This window comes from Phodopus roborovskii, unplaced genomic scaffold, assembly GCF_943737965.1.
Source record: "Phodopus roborovskii unplaced genomic scaffold, PHOROB, whole genome shotgun sequence".
Lineage (NCBI taxonomy): Eukaryota > Metazoa > Chordata > Mammalia > Rodentia > Cricetidae > Phodopus > Phodopus roborovskii.
The window spans coordinates 1,129,281-1,147,943 of NW_026126423.1; the positions used below are offsets into that span (position 1 = coordinate 1,129,281).

The 18,663-nt window shown below is 40.5% G+C and overlaps 1 protein-coding gene across 2 annotated transcripts in view; it reads right to left on the bottom strand.

The window, feature by feature from the left end:
* Positions 1-18,663, bottom strand: part of Ppp3ca (protein phosphatase 3 catalytic subunit alpha) — a 287,711-nt gene that overhangs the window by 41,612 nt on the left and 227,436 nt on the right. For both annotated transcript variants that reach the window (XM_051185440.1, XM_051185441.1), the window contains exons 7-8: positions 13,583-13,660; positions 10,778-10,872 (exon numbers count right to left, since the gene is read on the bottom strand). In XM_051185440.1, the coding sequence (XP_051041397.1) occupies positions 10,778-10,872; positions 13,583-13,660 (173 nt within the window). The remainder of the gene's footprint in view (positions 1-10,777; positions 10,873-13,582; positions 13,661-18,663) is intronic.

Consider the following 18,663-nt stretch of genomic DNA (forward strand, 5'->3'; position numbering starts at 1 on the left):
CCCCTCTATGTCCTGCTTGATGTTTTTTATTCATGATAGTATGTAATACCATCAATGGCTTGGACAAAGAGCAACTTACTAAGCCATGGTAGCTATTGTATATGGTGACAGAATGACTCTACGAGCTTAGGTACAAAATGAGTGCTCAAGTCATCTGTCCAGATGGATGTCAACCCTTCAATTTCCAGTTAATTTATCTACAGTGCTAATCTTTAGCATGAGAAATTTAACTGGTTTACTATGTGATTCAATACCTAACACAAAGTTCTTCACAGGCAAACGATTAGTCAGTTCCATGTAGCAAGTAAGCCAAAGATTCTTTACTATTATTGGATATAAACAGTATGTATTACTTGAAATGTGATCAGGATTTTGTAAACCGTAAGCTTTGCTAGCTATTTATGGGAATGTAGCATATTTTCAGAATATATACATAGCAGAAGTTTTGCTTGATGAAGCAAATTAATCACCAACTTACTCAGATGATTATTATTTTTAAATTTGCGTGGCCAGAGATCTAAGATCTACAGCAAGTATCAGGGACACAGGCACATCACCATATGTACCCCTTAGTCTCCTTAATTGCTAGATAGGAATGCATTTCAAACCTCCATATAGCTTTTATTTGTGGATTTGCATCCCTCATGAAACTTAAAGTGTTTCAAAACGTGTAACGCTCTTCTCTGTGTAAAGTTTGGATGATATTACTTTATACAGTGAAGGAAACAGAGTGCACCAGCTATTTCTGTGAAACACTCTGAACCGATCTTTGGACTCACACGTGTGTGCATGAGCATGCACACTTGGGCACACCATAATCTCCTGTCTTTTTGGTTAGGATAGGGACTGGACTTTGGCTTTGCACATGCTGGACCAACACCCACCACCATGCTATTTCCACAGTCTTTCATTGTTTCTTTAATTTTGACACAGGTCTTGTGCAGGTTGGACTTCAATTTGCTTGGTGGCTCAGGCAGGCCTCAAATGTAGCAATCTTCTGCCTCTGCTCCCGTGTTTCATAGTTCTAGCCAATTCTAAACATGGAGCCGACTCAGATACAAAATATGGGGGGGGGGAGTCGTGGGGAAAAATGATGGAAAAGATAAAGAGGCATGGGTCTCTTATTCACTTAAGGACAAGCACATCATACTTGACATGAGTTGGTACTCATTTGGGTTGAAGAAAAGATCAACGGGAGGAAACAGAAAACGCAAGGAAACAGGGAGAAATCGTGGGAAAGAGAAGGTAGGTAAAAGACAAAGATATTTCAAATGGCGCTAAAATGAGAACAAATTCCATATGAATAAAAGTGTAAAGGGTGAAGGCAGGAATTAGGAAAGAGGGACCACATGACCTCAGAAGGAAAATGAGGTATGTGTACTTAATAAAAAGCTCCAGCTCAAGACTTGATAGAGCCTTAAAAGTGAAAGCTGCTCTGCAATGGCACATAGATAACGATCTCCTGTGTGTGTCCATATACCTTCCATTGTTCTCCATGGAGGACTCTGTGACACTGTCTGGGCAAAGGGCAAGAGGCTCTCATGGTCTACAGCTCCCACATAAGGAATTCCAAGTGACCACCTACTCATTGATTCAAAATCGTTACTTCTGCTTTCTCTGTTAAATGCTATGTGGAGATTCCTAGATTAGAAGGTTTCAGTCCAATATAACAATCTAACAAATCACTGGACTGATTAAAAATGCATTTCAGTGTATCAGTTGTTCAAATAGCAAAAGGACGCTCAGTAGTGGGTCTCTGTGAAAGACACAGGGCTTCAGCATGATGGGGAAGAGGCAGGACAACTCTAAAAATAATTAAAAATTTAAAACAGTAAAAATCCAAAAAAGTAACACTTGGATAGAATGTGTAGTGTTGCTTACCCTACAACACCCTCCCAGGCTCATTTTATTTCTTTCAACTAATTGGTTGGAAATAGAATTTAGTCTTATTACATTTTACTCTTTGAACATTGTTTGGGGATTAAAAAATATTTTAAAAACTGTGAAGGGGCTGGAGAGAGGACTCAGCAGGTAAGGGTCTGAAAGGACCTGTGTTAGATTCCTAACACCCACAGGGCATCTCAGAACCTTCCATAACTCCAGTCCCAGGGGATCTGGTGTCTTCTCTTGGCCTTCTGGGGTAATGCATGTACATGGTATATAGATATGTACTCAGGCAGGGCACTCACATACATAAAATAAAAACAAGGGTTTAAAAACTCTAAGAAATTGTTAAATTAGGTCACAACCTACTAGGTCTATTCACTCCATTCTCTTACATACTTAGATTTACACAATCCTGAGAAGTGAAATACAGGGGGTTTATAAGCAATGGACAAGGAGAAGCCTGTATCTTCCTTGTGCTGTTCCTTTGCTGAAGGTTTGTAATGACCTCACTGATGAAACATTATGTAGTGGCAGTTTTTACCGCGGGAATGCCATTACAGCAGACACATGGGGTCTACACAGATCAGTTCAATTAAAATGTGGAGTGTAGGCTGGTGACCTGAGTTCAATGCTCAGGTCCCACAAGGTGGCAAGAGACACGTGACTCCTGAGAGCTTTCCACTGCCCTCCACAGGCATCCTGCGGCAAGGGCTTACCTGTATTCACATATACATACATACACAATTAGCTATAAACATGTAGTGGGAAAATTATTGCATTTTAATGTGTCAGTTTCTATTTTATTTCATTCCCACATGTGAAATGTTCACATAGATGCCAGCGAAAATTTGTCTGAAATGACCCTATTTAGCAACATAAACATAGCGGAGATGAAGAAATACAAAGAGAGGTGTAAATATTCCAAGGGACACACTGAAAATAAGAGATGGGTTACTTATCTTAGAAAATAATGTAAAAAGTACCCCCCACACCAATCTCGCAATAGTGCGATATCCAGATGCATAATGCTCATGTGGTCTTTAAAGTGGCAAGACATGACCTGCATCCCAAAGCTCTGCTTTCTTACTGTCACAAACACACAGGAGAGCCGTGGGTTAGAAAGCACACCTTGCGAACACTGCCCTGAGGACACTGAGGTAAGCAAGAATTAGTGGGGCAGCATGAAGGGAGGTCAGTGTGGTCTCCATAATTAACCCACCGAGATTCAATTTCTGCACTATCCCGAGCACTTCAGGGAACCATGGGACAAATGCCACCCCTCCTCTCCTACAGTCTCACTTTTTATTTTTTTAATCAACAAACGCAGCAAGGCTACAAGGTAATTAATTTGTAAGAGCTGCAAGGTTAGATGAATTTACACATAGTAACTCTGTGAGCATGATCTGTCATATGCTAAGAGCTTAAAATGTTGCTACGATTGTATACAACTGCGGGAATAAACCAAATAATATGTACAGTACACGATGAGCATGCAAGTGGAACATCTATTTACTACATGTACTGCCTGCTTCAGCCTATAAGCATAAATATCAAGTGGCATCACTCTAGGTGACCACGGGGAAAGAAATGGAAGTTATTACCATGGGATTCCACCTCAGCACGGAGTGTCCTATATATGAGAGTCACACATTGCTGGATGCCCAAGGTAGGTTCCCATCCTTTTATCTCATATGAGCAATTTATCAGAAGACAAACCCACTGACATTTAAGCTTTCCTCAGTCTGTATGTCTGTCTACATGAACCACTCTTCTAGTACCTCAAACTGGTAACAAAAACTTAGGAATGTTAACGGGTATTATTTTCAGCTTCCGGCTTGTTCTTCACTAAAGGCGTATATTCCAGATTCTGATCATTATCAAGTGGTTATTTTTCTAGTGTATATGATTCTACCATGATTATAAAAGATCAAGAATGTTTATTTAACAAATGAAAAAAGAAACATTGAGTACCTTAAATTGTTTTTTTCTTATCCCCGAAATAAAAGTGTTAACGCCAACAATATGACCTATAACTCATCAGCAAATATCAAATTATAAAACATTATGATGGTTGTACAATTACACTTTTTATATACATATATGACTTGAGGCAAAAAGTTGTTCAGGCTCAATTAACAAGATCCCAAGCTTTTGATGGGACGAGGAAAGAGCAAGAGGTGAGAAGGCCTGCTGAGCTGTGTGGAAAGTTCTGCTGTTGAATCTTAGGCAATGTGCAAAGCCCCTAGTGAGCCCACCTAAGCCTGCAGTTGCAGGAGACAACAGTGCCTTCAGAAGAACTGTGCGGGCAGTTCTGCTCATGTAATTTACATCAGGCACCAGGCTCTGCAGAAACAGAGTTTTGCTTAAAAACCAAACCAGTGATAACAAAGGCAAAAATAAAGCAAAAACCCAACCACTCCTCAATTTTGTAGGGAAATGAGTTAACTGGCAAGCCATATAACAAGAGACAAATATATTACTTAGGGATACCTGGGCATGAATGCCCTGCTTCTCCCTCACATGACTAGGATATCATCTACTTGGCTTTGAATTTCCCTCATAAACTAGAGGGATATAATATCGATATCTGGGTACAGCGCTGGGGCGGGGGGTAATGGTCAAGATGGAGCAAGCTTCCCAGTGCAATGACACCACACTACACAAAGAATGCCACAGAGTGCTGTTGCTAAAAGCTAAGGGCCACAACAGAAAGAGCTTCTAGAATGTATCTGCTAAGCATTCACATCATGACTGCTAAGATTCATATCTTGCATTAGTAAATCAGCCATTATCCAGTGTTCTGTTACCATAGTCTCTTCTTGATGAGATAGCATTCTATTTCTTATTTATAAATGCTTTCTTTGTACTTTTCCTCAAGTCCATAACTACTTTTTGATTGGAGATTACTTGAAAATATCAAGATTTGGTGAAGGAAACCTTTTCAAGAGCAATTCAGATTATTGAGTTTAAAGATCCGAAACGTGATAATCTCACGATAATCTCAACGGTATGACAAATGATGGTCTTCTTTCTTCACGTTCTAGACTTTTTTTTTTTTTTTTAAACCACTCTCTTCCTAAAGCCCCTTAAAACATTCCACTGACACTTCTCCTGATTGCCACTTTCATGTCTGGTCTTGATTGCTGAGTTTTGCTGTCATTTAGATTTTCCTCTCACACACAAACTGTATTTAATAAATGTCCTTTCCATTTCTACCTGTCAGTAGCTGTCTCTGGAGCTCAGCCGAAGGTCCCCGGTATGTACATTAATAAATCTCTGCCTACATCCCAAATATCCATTCACCCAGGTATCCAAGAACTCATCTGAATTACAGATATGGCCTGTGGGGACACCTTTAGAACATGCCTGAGATTCTTTTCAGGCATATTTAAAGAGAGAAGTATCCTGTTAATACTGACAGGGAGAGTTTAATCTATAAGGATTAAGGACATGCCTTAAGAATCAAAAGGACCTGCCTGCTTCTATCAAGGTATAAAATACAGTGTTTTTGATGTTTTGTTTTTTTCTCAGAGGTTCATTCCAATATTTGGTAAAAATGAATTGGTCAAAAGCACCATTTGTGTGTCTGGCCCATTAGCTAGTCACAAATACTTTTTGCTGTTAACTGTCGCTTTGAATTAAGCTATTCATGGGTTAATTTCCACTCTTTCATCTTGTTTTTCTCTTCCTTATAGTACTACTCAAACATATTAAATCTTTACTGAAGGAAGTACTTAACTGTGCCTACCATGCTAACAGAGAATAAGGCATATTAGGGCAAAGACTGTGTTTTACATATAGCCCAGGTATCTTGCAGCATGGTACATTAAGTGTAGTAAATAACTGTAGTAGTTAAATACAGTAGGAAATTGCTAATATACGCTTGTTCAGTGTTGTTGGTAATTAGATGCAGTTGTTCATTTTTACAGGGGGCCACTTACTTTTGGTTGAGAGCCTAGCCTTGAAGGGCTGAACTATTTCTCCAAATCTGGCCACTTATTTTTTAAAATGAGACTGTCATGATTGCATGTTTTCTTATGTCTGGTATATATTTGGGTGAATAGAAAATAGCTTTTTCCTTAGGCTACAGAGTCACATAAAACAGTTAAACATGCCAAGGACCCAGTCAACAAAAGTCTAACCACAACTTGGAAAGAGTAAAAGGAATGCTATCAGCAGCGATGCCTCTCTCTCTGGACCAGTGCTGAGCGGGTGCTGTTACAGGACAATGTATTACTATTAATGTCTAGGAAGAACAAGTACTAATCAATGTATGGACTGACTGCCTCCTGTGCACCAGGCACTGCAGGTTAATCTCAACTGTCAAGTTGCTGAGATCTGAAATTAGCTAGGAGATGGGTTTCAGGCATATCTGTGGGTGGTTACACTGAGTGGTTAGCTGAGCAGGAAGGACCCGTCCACTGTGCCACTGGGCACTGTATCATTCCCTGTGCTGTGGATTCTGGGCTGTATAGAAAGGGTAAAGTGATCTGAGCGCAAATGTCTGTTAAGCTCTGTTTCTTTACTGCCGATGCCATGCCAGTGGCTGTCTTCAGCTCCCAGCACCGAAACTTCCTGACTAGGCTCGACTGTAACTCTGAACTGTGAGCCAAGATGAACTCTTTCTCTTGGGAGTTGTTTTTGTCAGGACATTTATTATCTCAGTGATAGGAAACATCTTGGAAAAAAAGCCATAACATGTGGTTGTACAATGGACAGTACAAACCCTGTGATTCAAAATGTTTATCTGACTGGCTTGTAACTGAAATACACGAGAGAGCTAATTGAAAAAAAAAAATGCAAGTGCTATACATAAGCGATTATGGCTGATTATTCAAAGAGAGAAGTCTTTATAAAACACACTCTGTGTTCTTATGTAAATCCAATCTATTTCAATGGATGGGGTGTAAGCAAATCATTTTAGATGGGAAAAGATACACAGTTAGATGCAAAGCTGAAATTTGTTCAGGGCAATAAGCTGAAAAAAACTGCTAAACTTTACTTTCACAGGTTACATAGGAGGAGGAGATAATTCACATAGGCTAAAAGAGATGTGGTAAAACTGTGCATGGACTGCTGAACAGGGCTGTTTTCTTGGCAGCATCTGAGAAGCCGTGTGCTAACATGTGGCCACTAATAGCGGAAAACATGAAAAGATGACGGACTTTTCGTGTTACACAGCACGCAATCTCACAGCAATTCCATTCACTAATTATAGAAGATCATTTCCCCCTTCACTTTACAGAGCTGTCACTGCATACCCAGTACATGTAAATGAGCAGGTTGTGCAATGGGATAATTGTGATCTAAATGCCCATCTTTTGCCCAGGCATCAATCTCTCAAGAGCTGACAGAGTGGGAGGAGAACAGATCGGGGGCTGGGTGAGAAAGTAACTGCTAAGCTGACAGGAAAGGACAGGCACTGGCTGAGTTAATGAGGGGACAACACAGGGTGAAATGTTCAGTCTCACTGGCGTGAACCACAGGTAAGAACAAATTTCTAATGAGAATGACCGCATGTTAAATACACGTCTAAACAACCACAGTTAGCACAGAACTGATTTTAAAGTCGCATGATAAACCCATCATTCCCATACTTCCACTTGGCCCGAGAGGGTCACTTCTGCCTTATTTGGCAGGAGTCTCACTAACGATAGTGTGACTAATGTCCTTTGTGGTCATCCTCTCTAACCATCAAGGAATAACTCGTAGAACCCCCAGTGTTATTCTTCCATCGATTATGTGGCGGAGAGTCTTGCAACTCAATTTTGTTGCATGGCTTTTTGCAATTCTAGCTAACAGTGATTTTTATTCAAATCAGGCAATCCTCGCTGTTAGCAGTGAATAATTGACTCCCACTCCCATATACTGTACAAGCTGTTAGCATAATAGCTTTAAAGTGCTTCAGAAATTTGACACAAAAGTCTTTTGACATTATGTTCCAGCTGAAGAATACACCTTTCTTTTTCTTTCAGTCTCTCTTTTCTCTTGAGAGAATTTCTGCTTTATGAAAAGGTTCCCCCAAATGCAAACACTTTTATCTTCTTCCTGAAGGACTGTGACTAACTCCAAGCAAGAGATAAGAGCTAAAGAAGCACACAAATCTCAGACAGCGAGGCTCTGCCTTCCCCTGTGCACAAGTCCCTAGCATGTCGTGGTGGAACCATGCACAAAGAAACAACATAGCCAGCATAGGAGAAGGGGCTTTCTGCTCCCAAGAATTAGTGCTCACAAAAGAACGAGAAGTGTCTAATGACCTTATAGAATGATGTCTTGATTGTCTTCATTTGTAATGGTTTGGGTTTTATTTAACTGTCATAAAGTGCCTAAGAATAATCTGTGCTATTTGACAACCAATACCTGTCATAAATGTGTTTTGGGAAGGCATTCTTTTCCTTGGTGCTTTCTGTTTGCTTGTTTTGTTGTGACAGGACATCATTTAGCCTAGGTTAGTGTTGAAACTGCTAGCTCATGATGTCCTTATACTCCTGATCATAATGCTGCCACCTCCCAAGTGCTGACATTAAACATAAGCACGTGTTACCACACTGTTCCTTAGGTTTAATAGAAAAGCCTTTGAAATGCTCTAGCACAATATTTATACTTTGTATACTTAATGTGGATTGCAGGAACATGGTGGGAAATGATCTGGGTAATATCCACACATAGAGAAATATTGAAAACCTTCATCTAACTAATCTAAATGATTAGCTTCTAATAGTTTAATTCAAAATAAGTTTGTTGCTTTAAAAAAAAATCACGGGCTTTGACTTTTTATATCTTTCCTACAAAAATTGAGCATTCTTTTATGTCTGGATGAAAATTTTAAATGAGACTTTCCCTAACCATTCAGAAAATTCTTTCTTGCCAAATGCATTTCCTGTGGATCCCCTAAACTGACATCATTTTGAATCCCCAGCATCCTTTGCTTGGAGCTTACAGCATGCAAAGCACATGCCCTATTAGATTTGAAATTCTTGCCTGTCTAAGTACAGCAGCACATCTGTGCTGGGAACCATGGCTGTACTGTGTTCATGGATACCTGCACTCCTTAGCTTCAAGGAAGGCCTGTGATAGTCAATGTGGCCTTGGAAAATGTTGCAAAGCTATAGTACACTCCGTCTAGTTTTCCTCGCCCTGTGGGCTGAGACGAAGGTCTCGGTGGTATCTACTCACTGCAGGTGAAGCAGGCATGCAGACAGAGGAGTAAAGGGCAGGATGAGAGGTGGGGCAGTAGGAAGGCAGGCCACTTTGCCTTTGGAGCAGAATTCCTGCTAGCATTAGAAAGTACGGAGATTAGGGTCTAGCCCTGCGCATGCAGAGAAAGTAGAACATATGAGACCAACAAGCCATCAGGAAATTAAGAGGCTGGAACTAAACAGACATCAAGGCCTCTATCAGGTATACTGGACAGCAGGCACAGGGTAGGAGTGTAACCATCCTGGCAGGATGACAAATATTCCAAAGACATACTTATGCCCCACACTACAATGTTGACAGAATAGACCCCAAGAAACTGGAATTTCCCCTGGAATTTCTGTGCTGGGAGGAGAAGAAAGTCTGAAGATTGGTGCCAGCCACAAGGGGAACTTGCACCCTGGAAAGGGAATTCACTCAGTGCAGATAACTGTCAGCCCACCATGTAAGAGAAACCACAGCCAGATGGCAGCGATGGCCTGTTCCACACTTGACCAGAATGGCTCCACTATGGATACCTCTTGCTCTCTGTGTTAACCTAAATTTCATGTCAGAACCCTAAAAATGAACTAGACTTCTCGGTCCCTGTTCCCAGTATGGGCACACTGAACTAAATCTTTCTCGACTTTTTAGTATTATTTGTTTAATTGTCCCATTGAGGAAAGGTGGCCTAGCCAGGCTTCTGGGGCCATCAGGGTCCAGGCTTGGATGCCACCTTCTGTAAGAGGATAGCTATCACACACACTTAAGACAGGTACTACTCTAATCCCAGTTTCACGCATGCTCAGGAACAGGACTGCTGCTTCTGTGCCCCACCTAGTGCATTATTTGACTGATGTCTCTTGTTAAAGAGACACTCCCTGCAGAGTCCCCTGACCAATGGCTATTAACTAATCCTTTCTCCACATTTCATCACCTTCTCTGGCATACCTAGGACACGAAGTCACTTATATCAGGACACAACTTCCGGAGGAAGGTAGGCCTGATTCCTTCTCCTCTCCTTTCCTCAAAGGCAACATATAATGCCCTTTGGCTTCTGTGTTTGTTTCAGGAAGCAGGTAGGGAATTTCAGAAAGAAAGCTCAGAACTGTTGGCTCCATCCCAATTCATGACTTCCTGGATGAGAGGCTATTGGCTATAGGCACTTGCTTTGCATACAGAAACAGGGAGGGACAGCTAAGATTTACCCTGAAGCATAATATTCATTTTAAAGAACGGAACCTGTACTTGCTCAGTTCAGAAAGTGACTAATGTTAAGGACTCAGTCAATACTATCAATATTTCAGGCTGTGACTTCTCTTTTGCTATGTTTGTTGAACAAACATAATTATAGGGTCAGAATATACATTTAGCCTTTTTTAAGTCTTTTTAAGGAGCATGAGTTTGGGTTATCTCTACCTATTTTTTTTTAAGTCCATATCTACTAGAGAACAGATAGCATCTCTACTATACATTAGACATAATGTAGAAAGTAGTTAAAAAGTACCTGTACATAGATTCTACCTCCAAACCCCTTCCTTCCTTTCTTCCTTCCTTCCTTCCTTCCTTCCTTCCTTCCTTCCTTCCTTCCTTCCTTCCTTTAAGTATATAAGGGATTAGCAAAAAGAATGGTTTAAAATGTTAACAGTCAAGTCAAAATTAGCTTAAGCAGGAACACACACTACTTAAGATTTTATCAAGGATTCACACTTACCTTTGTTATTGTACACATCTAAGTAATTTGGTGCTGAGAAAATTGTAATCAGAGAAGGGAAACCTGTTGTTTGGCTTTTCCTGTACATGCGGTACCTAGAGACAACAAATAGAAGGTAAGCAAGACAAGCATGGATACCAAATTATATACCTGCAAACAGGAAATTAGCTAAGTTCTATCTTTCAAAGAGGATCCAATGACACATGCTAAATGCCTTTTGAACATAGGCATTGATCTATTTCAGGAGAGACAAGAATGCAAGTCTAAAATCACATGTGTGGTTTCCAAATGGGTATCTCTAAAACTTAGCAGACCTCAGGGGTGGGTGGAATTCAGTAGAGTTCTAATTCATTTTCAGGTGCTCAACACATTAGATGAAGGCTGGGGATGCAAGGAGATACCCTGTGACCACTGTAGTTATCAGAAAAGGGTTAGTCAAGTAAGTTGAGACTCAGCCTCGTCATTCTACAAACCATTTTCCACAAGGTTACATATCAACCTTTTGCTTAAGTGATTTCCTAAGAAAGAGTGATATTTTTTTTTCCTTCAAGAATGTCTCATTAAATGTATGAATTTTACTAATTGAAACATTCTATTTTAGACTTTTATTTATTACCAGGCTCTGCTGGTATCTGTACAGAGAAGACTGTTGTCTCAGCAGGGTGAAATTTAATCAATCGGTAATGAATGGAACACCCAAGAGAACTTTTGGAAAGAAACCACCCTATTACTTCACCATTGGGACAAAAATAATTTGTAATATAACACTTCAATTATCCACCAAAAAGAACAGGAGGCGGGGGCTCTTCCCATCACCATGAAAAGGTGTCTTATGATTTTTGTCTTATAAATTTAAGAATATCAACTTAGAAGCATTCTTATACAACATATCTTATTATTTATTTGGCTATTTTTTTTTGAAATTTTTGTGGGTTTTTTTTCTCGTATTTTAAAGTAGCTGAATTCCAAGAGTTGCCCAAACTGTACATTTACACAGACATCCATTCTAATAGTTTAATTTTAAACATATTTTGATCTTTTTTTTTTTTCTTTCTTGAAATACTCAGACATTGGCTTTTCCCAAAAGAAACACCTCATTAAAAAACCTTTTAAAAGATTTCAGATGTATTATTCTGTTTATGGAGTGATACTTTGTTTGGGCTAGGGGCAGGGGTTGTCATTGGGGGTAACAGTAATACATTCCCCTCCTTTCCCCACAAAGCAACAAGAAGCTTGTAAAGGTGAAGTGACTGCCGATCAGGTAGATCAGATATGCTCCAAGTGAGCAGGGTTTCTCAAGTGAAGTGTAATGGGTCAAGACATATTCCTACGTAGTATTTGGCCTTTGTAAAATGAGGTTGGTTAGGCCTACTTCAAGATAACTAAACAAATAAGTAAATACATAAACATGATGTGTCCTCAACTTACCCAAGCAATTAACAAACTTTTGAGACAAAAATATTTGACATTAATTGACATTAGGTCAAGTCAACCATGCCCCAGTAAGTAAACAATCTCAGGTATGTAATGTGATTAAGAATCATCTGTTCTAAATGTCTAGTCTTCTGGAAAAAACACCCAGCGTATCACGGGACACTGCAACCCTGAAATGCTCAAAAAGCTCCAAGGGTCTAAGCATTGTGTGTACGAACAGGTCACTTTGATGGTGAGGGTCAGCGACAATACAGTGACTGTGCAATGCCACATTAGCTCTAAAGTTTGGAAAGGTATAGTGAGATATTTACTTTGTCTCCTTCTGTGGCACTGACCACGCCCATTGGAGGTGGAGCCTTGGGCAGAAGTGACCTATGGAAGGAAGTCTGAGGAAGAGCCTGGGAAAGCTGCTTGCTGGTAGGACTGGGATGGAGAGCATCCGATGGAACTTGCTGGTGTTCATCTGTCTTTGTTGTAAGTTATTTCTTCCTGAATAAACATCTATTCGGCCTATTTGTTTATCCTGATCCTTATTAAACCTCAATAGAAAGGACCTCAGCTTCTGCCATGTGTCAGGGGCAAGCGCCACATGGGCCACTGTAGCAAGGAGTAAACACCCCGCTTCAGCACACAGGTTTTAAAAAGGAGCGCTTTTACTTTTCAGAAAATGCAAAATTCAAAGGGATGAGTTAGTTTCTTTAAAGGCAAGCAAAGGCCTTTCAATGGAGCCTGATGGCAAAGGAGGTCAGACCCCAATTCCTAAGATAAATCTCCCCACTTCTTTCTCTCTCTCAGGTTGAAAATATTAAGTTAAACATTGCCATTTCTTGGTGCCCAAACTCTTAGAACTAGGCTTTAAGAATTTACCAAATACAAAATTAATTCTGTAGAATTATTTGATAGTTAGAACACATTATTTTATTTCTCTTTTGTTCAATAAATGTCCTCAGTTCCTCCTCTATACATAGTAGTACTGGTATGCTTTAAAAAAAGACTACAACTTATAGTAACTTTTGAACATTTGTGACTCTCATCAGCAATGTGAATCAAGACTGAAAAGTGGCTGGTGGCTTTCCTCCTTGGTATCATAGTGATTGCAAAATTGAAAGAGATGAGACGCCTTTAAGAAAGCAAGTCCTTAAGAAAACAAATGAAAATAGATTTCTTCCCTCTAAAGGTAGAGGAACGTTAAAGACGAATTCACCAGATATCAGCAGGTGTGCTCTTCCTCCACAGCTAAGTTGCTAGAAGCCCGTTTTAAACTAGTTCCTTTTGGCAATGAGCCTGGTCAAAGGCAGTCTGCAGAGCCTAAGCTGGGTGATGAACAAGTGACAACATGACAATCATTGACAATCCCTCAGCATTTCTCACCCTGCGTCCTGGGCTTCGTGGGCTCGGAGTATGGACAACAAGTTATTGTGTTGCAGGAAGTCACATACAGCTGGATAACTGGCAGACATGGAAAGAAAAGAAAAGCAGCGGTTAGGGAGTGTTCAGGAGTCGCCGCACAACACAGAGGCACCCAGATGATGCTGGGATGCAGCACAACCGCACAGCACCCGGGAGACAAGTCTCTTGGGCTCTAGGGACAGATAAGGCACATACATGTGGAAGGGAAGAAACGTACATGTGGAAGGGAAGAAGTTACTCCTGAGAAGCGTCCTGTGACTTCCACATGTGTGCCTTGGTATGTACACCTGTGCTCACACGCCCGGAGCAATAGAGTTAAATTAAAAAGAAAGCTTCAATCTCATAATGCCATTATAGTTGAGTCCCAAACATCTTGAAATAAATTCAAAATCAATAAAAATTTGAATTTAAATTGACAATCGATACTAAGGTCAGAAAAACTAGTATTTTATAAATAAACTGGCAGTATTCACTATAATGTAAAATACACACATATGGATATATTCACAAATTCAAAAAATTAGCTACTTTGGAGAAACAACTTAGTACTTTAGTATGTATAACAAAAACCCTAGAGTAGACATATATAGTTTCTATTCTATATATTTGCATGAATTCTCCAGTCATGAGAAGGATACTTCTAAGATGGCACATGCCTAGGGATACCAGCTGTGTGATAGTAATGGCCAGCTTGATATGACAAGCACTGGAAACATCTAGGAGACAAACCTTCAGGCATGTCGTCTGTTTGGAAGATGTCAACATTAGGTTCATCAAGATGATCAAATCTACCCTACAGAGGATCCTGGCCAGAATAAAATGGAGAACTCATGCTGAGTACTAACATTCCTGTCTCTGCTTTCTGACTGCAGAGCAGACAACATGTAAGCAGCTGATGGTGCCTTGGCCAACCTGACTTCCACACTGTGACAGTCTGTGCCCTGCTTCCTTTCTGAAACTGCTCAAACTGCTTTGTCCTGTACTTTGTCACAGCCCAGGAAAAGTAACTGATACACAATTGTAAAAAGGATTTAGTTCTTTGGCAACAACAGTTCTGTTGCAAACTATAAAGTCTTTCGATTCATCTGTGTACGCATCCGTGTGTATACCCTGTAGCAGAGCTCCCGATTTACTGGCTCTACAGAGGGGACATGTGGTGACCTGTTAGACCAGGTGATGGATTGTTTCCTTTGCTAGAAGGCAGGGCAGGCTAAGTGAGGTTTTATAAACTGGATAGAAACATTGATATAATATATATGTATATGTATATGTATATGTATATGTATATGTATATGTATATATATTTTAATCTCCAGAAGAATAAAATACTTTAGAGGTAAAATATTCCATAAGTTATATAGACATGATAGCAAGGCAGCAACCCTCCCCCACCGAGTGATGGTCATGAAAGGACACTGAGAACTTCATCTTGTATAGGTTTTCAAGTGATGGGTGTGGGTCTGTCTATAGACAGGAGAGGGCTAGAAAACTCTGTTTTGAGCGGGCTTGGAGACTGAGTGTGAACAAAGAAGGCTAAAAAGAACATGCAGACAACAGTAGAGAAGTTGGGTTGGAGCTCCTTGTTTTCTTATTCATGTTTCTCTACCATAACAAATAGATTTTAGATTCTGTTGCAGGTATCACTACAAGGCGTCTACATGCATAAGCATTACACATACATTCCCTGTGTGGTTCTTCCACCAGGAGTTAAGTGGACCTGTAAGAAGCCGTCCTGTCATGCCTACAAATCTGCTGCCTCTCCAGTTTGTACCTCAGGACCTACCTGAAACTTATCATAGGGTTACACAAAGTATGGTTTCAGATCTGCTCTTTACCAAGAGAAAATTCCAGCAGAGGGAATACATCTACTCTCTGGAGTACTTAGCCACAGCTTTTCACCCCCTGGAGCTCATGTGCACTCACTGAAAGAGCCTCAACAAGGACAGTCACCCATGGGGAGATGCGGAGGGTGCTGGTCTTCCTGGCTGCTCCAGCCCTGCAGAGTGTGCTATGGTCAGGAAGCTTCCTCCTCCTGATGCTCTTAAGCCTTTCCAGCGGGTCTAGATGCTTCACTCCTCTGCTTCTGGGGCCTAGTAATGGGTACTCACCCCTGGGGTACCCCGGGGCTTCAGCCAGCATTCCTTCCTTCCATAGGACTTTCTGGCCTCTCCTTTGCCCCAGAGTCCTAAGGAATTTAGACTGTATATGAGGAGGCTTCAACTTCCTGCCAGACCTTCTGCAGGACACAGTTCTCACATCTGCAGAAGTGGCAAGCAGTTGCTACTTAAGAAAACTCTTATTTTGTATCATAGAGCTTGGGGCCAAATCCAGAACCTTACATATGCAGTCAAGTGCTCAACCACTGAGCTATACTCCTAACCCTAAAGTGAACGTTTTGTTAAAGTGAAGTATCTACATAAGAAAAGATCACAAATCAGAAGAAGGCATCCCTTCCTACAGAGAACACCCTTGTGACTCACAGTACTTTAGAGACAAAGAACCTTCTCACAGCTGTCACTCTCACTCAGAGTAACTGGCACCTTGGCTTTCAATGTTAGACCAGTTTTCTTGTGGCTGAGTTCATTTCATTATATTACTGTTGACTATCTTTTGCTCATCACCATATTTATGCTATTCATGCTGTGTTGGTTCATGTGGTTTTGTTTCCATCATTCTCATTCGCTGTAGTTAGCCCTTTTTACATATATGTCATTTATAATAGTTATTGTGCGCATGCGCGCCGCGCGCGCGCACACACACACACACACACACACACACACACAGTACCTTAATCTGTAAAGAAGGCACTATTCCTACCTTTGTCCATACATCTTTATAATGTATAGTTTATAATTCTACTAAGTAGGTGCTTAGATGCTCTTCATTTGTTGGCTGTCATGATTACTGATGCAATGAGCAATTTTATGCTTCTCTTTTAGTACCCTTATGTATACATTTCTACTGGATGTAAGAACAGGAAACTTCTTAAATGGGCGATGAGGTAATGAAGTAGCTGACTGACTTGGGATTCAAGCAGAATTTAGGAAGAAGACCAAGAAAAATGTGGCATAAGGGCATAGCTCATCTGGTACGTTAGAGGAGAATAGGATAGTGGAAACAAGAAAGGCAGGGATTCAGAAGAGGAGGGGCTGCTGCTGTAGGCTTCAAGTGAGATTCAGGTGCAGTCATGGGTACATGAACATTCACAATGGTGTCACCATGGACGGGGTTCTCACACCAATGTTGGAATGTCCTAAATTAATTCACACACTATGTAGCAGAAAACCCAGAATACAGTGCTTCTGTGATTCCCCTGATGCAGACACAGACTGGTAAACAACGACTCAAATCCTGCCCACTTTTCTTTACCTCCCATGTCATGGTCTGCAACAATCTCCAGCCTTGTGCTGGCTCACATCCAGCATCTTAGTTAGCTGTCTGAACAATGTAGGCATCTGAGGGTGTAAACTATGGTCTGTGGTTATGACGTTAATGGGAGTACTAGGAGTGGGGGCTGTCACGGATATTTGGTTTTGGATCGGTTACTTTTGTCCCAATTCAGGGGTTACCACTGTAACACTGATTAAAACAAATGAGTCATGCAACCATGCCAAAAGCTATGACTCTGGAAAAGGACCAGATGTGTGGGGTGACAGAAGGAGGAGGCAGATAAGAGAGGTTGATGTGAGAAAGTAACCAGAATGCATGACATACATGTATGGCATTGCTAAGAACTTAATTTAAAAACTAGAAAAAAGTCCTCCTCATTTACTTAAAGATTTTTAGATTGCTTTCTTTCTCATTTCTTTCTCAATTGTGTGTATGTGTGTCTGTACATGTATGCAGGTATTCAAGGAGGCCTGTAGTGTCCAAACTCACTTGAGCTAGGCTCACAGTGGTTTTAAGCCACCAGATGTGGGTACTGGGATTTGAACTCAGATCCTAGGTAAGAGATATATACCCTCCTAATTGCTGAGTCATCTCTCCAGCTCTATCCTGATCTATTTTTCATGACTATGTGCTATTTAAATCATAGCCCAGATAATATGTTACACAGTGAATAAGGTGGCATGTCCTGACTACATAGAGACAAGCTAAATCAAATTGTAAGTCAAAATAATTGCCAATAACTCCAACTAGAAATGACCCCTAATTTCTTTCATTGAGTTTAATTCTCACTTGTATCTGTCTATATAAACTTTAAACCATGAATTTAATAGAATGTCTCTGATCTTTTCAAGGTAACTTTAACAAAAAAAGAAACAAAAAACTATGTGCTAATGAGACATCCTTTTCCCCTTTGACAGAGTATAATCCAGAAACCTCTGCGACAGTCAAGTGTTACAATCTATGGATTCAGACTTTCAGCCACACAGTATCCTACGTGTCGAAACTAGAGGCCAACAACTGTGGAAAACCTCATATGATCTATAGAATTAAAGAGCAAGAATATGCTTAATTGTAACCATCTGTGTGATAGATAATATTGGGTATCTGTGTCTACATTACAGAACGTGATGACAATGATCCCCATAGGTTCATATACTTGAACACTTAGTCCCCAATTGGTAGAGCTGTTTGCATTAGGAGGTGTGGCCCTGTGGAAGGTGGTGGGCTTCAAAAGCACACAACATTCCCAGATAGGAAGCTCTCTGTGCCTCATGGTTGTTATCTCAACATGCAAACTCTCAGCCACTTCTGTAGTTTCATGCTGGTCTACTGCCATGCTCTCCATCGTAATGGCCATGGACTCAGCCTCTAAAACTGAAAGCCCCAACTAACTCTTTTTTTTCTATAAGTTCATTTGGTTCTTGTTTCTTAGCACAGCCATAAATATGTAGCTAATACTCAAAACAAAAATAATATGTAACGGTATAAGCTTCCTCCAGTACATCATTCAGAATAAGATTATACTGGACAGCTGGCCCAGAAGATTGACAGCAGAGTGCTATTCTGCGGATGAATGCAATGAGGCAACACTATAATCATTTTAGAATTCTATATGGCATTATTTTAGCGAAGCACAACAGGTAAACTAGAGG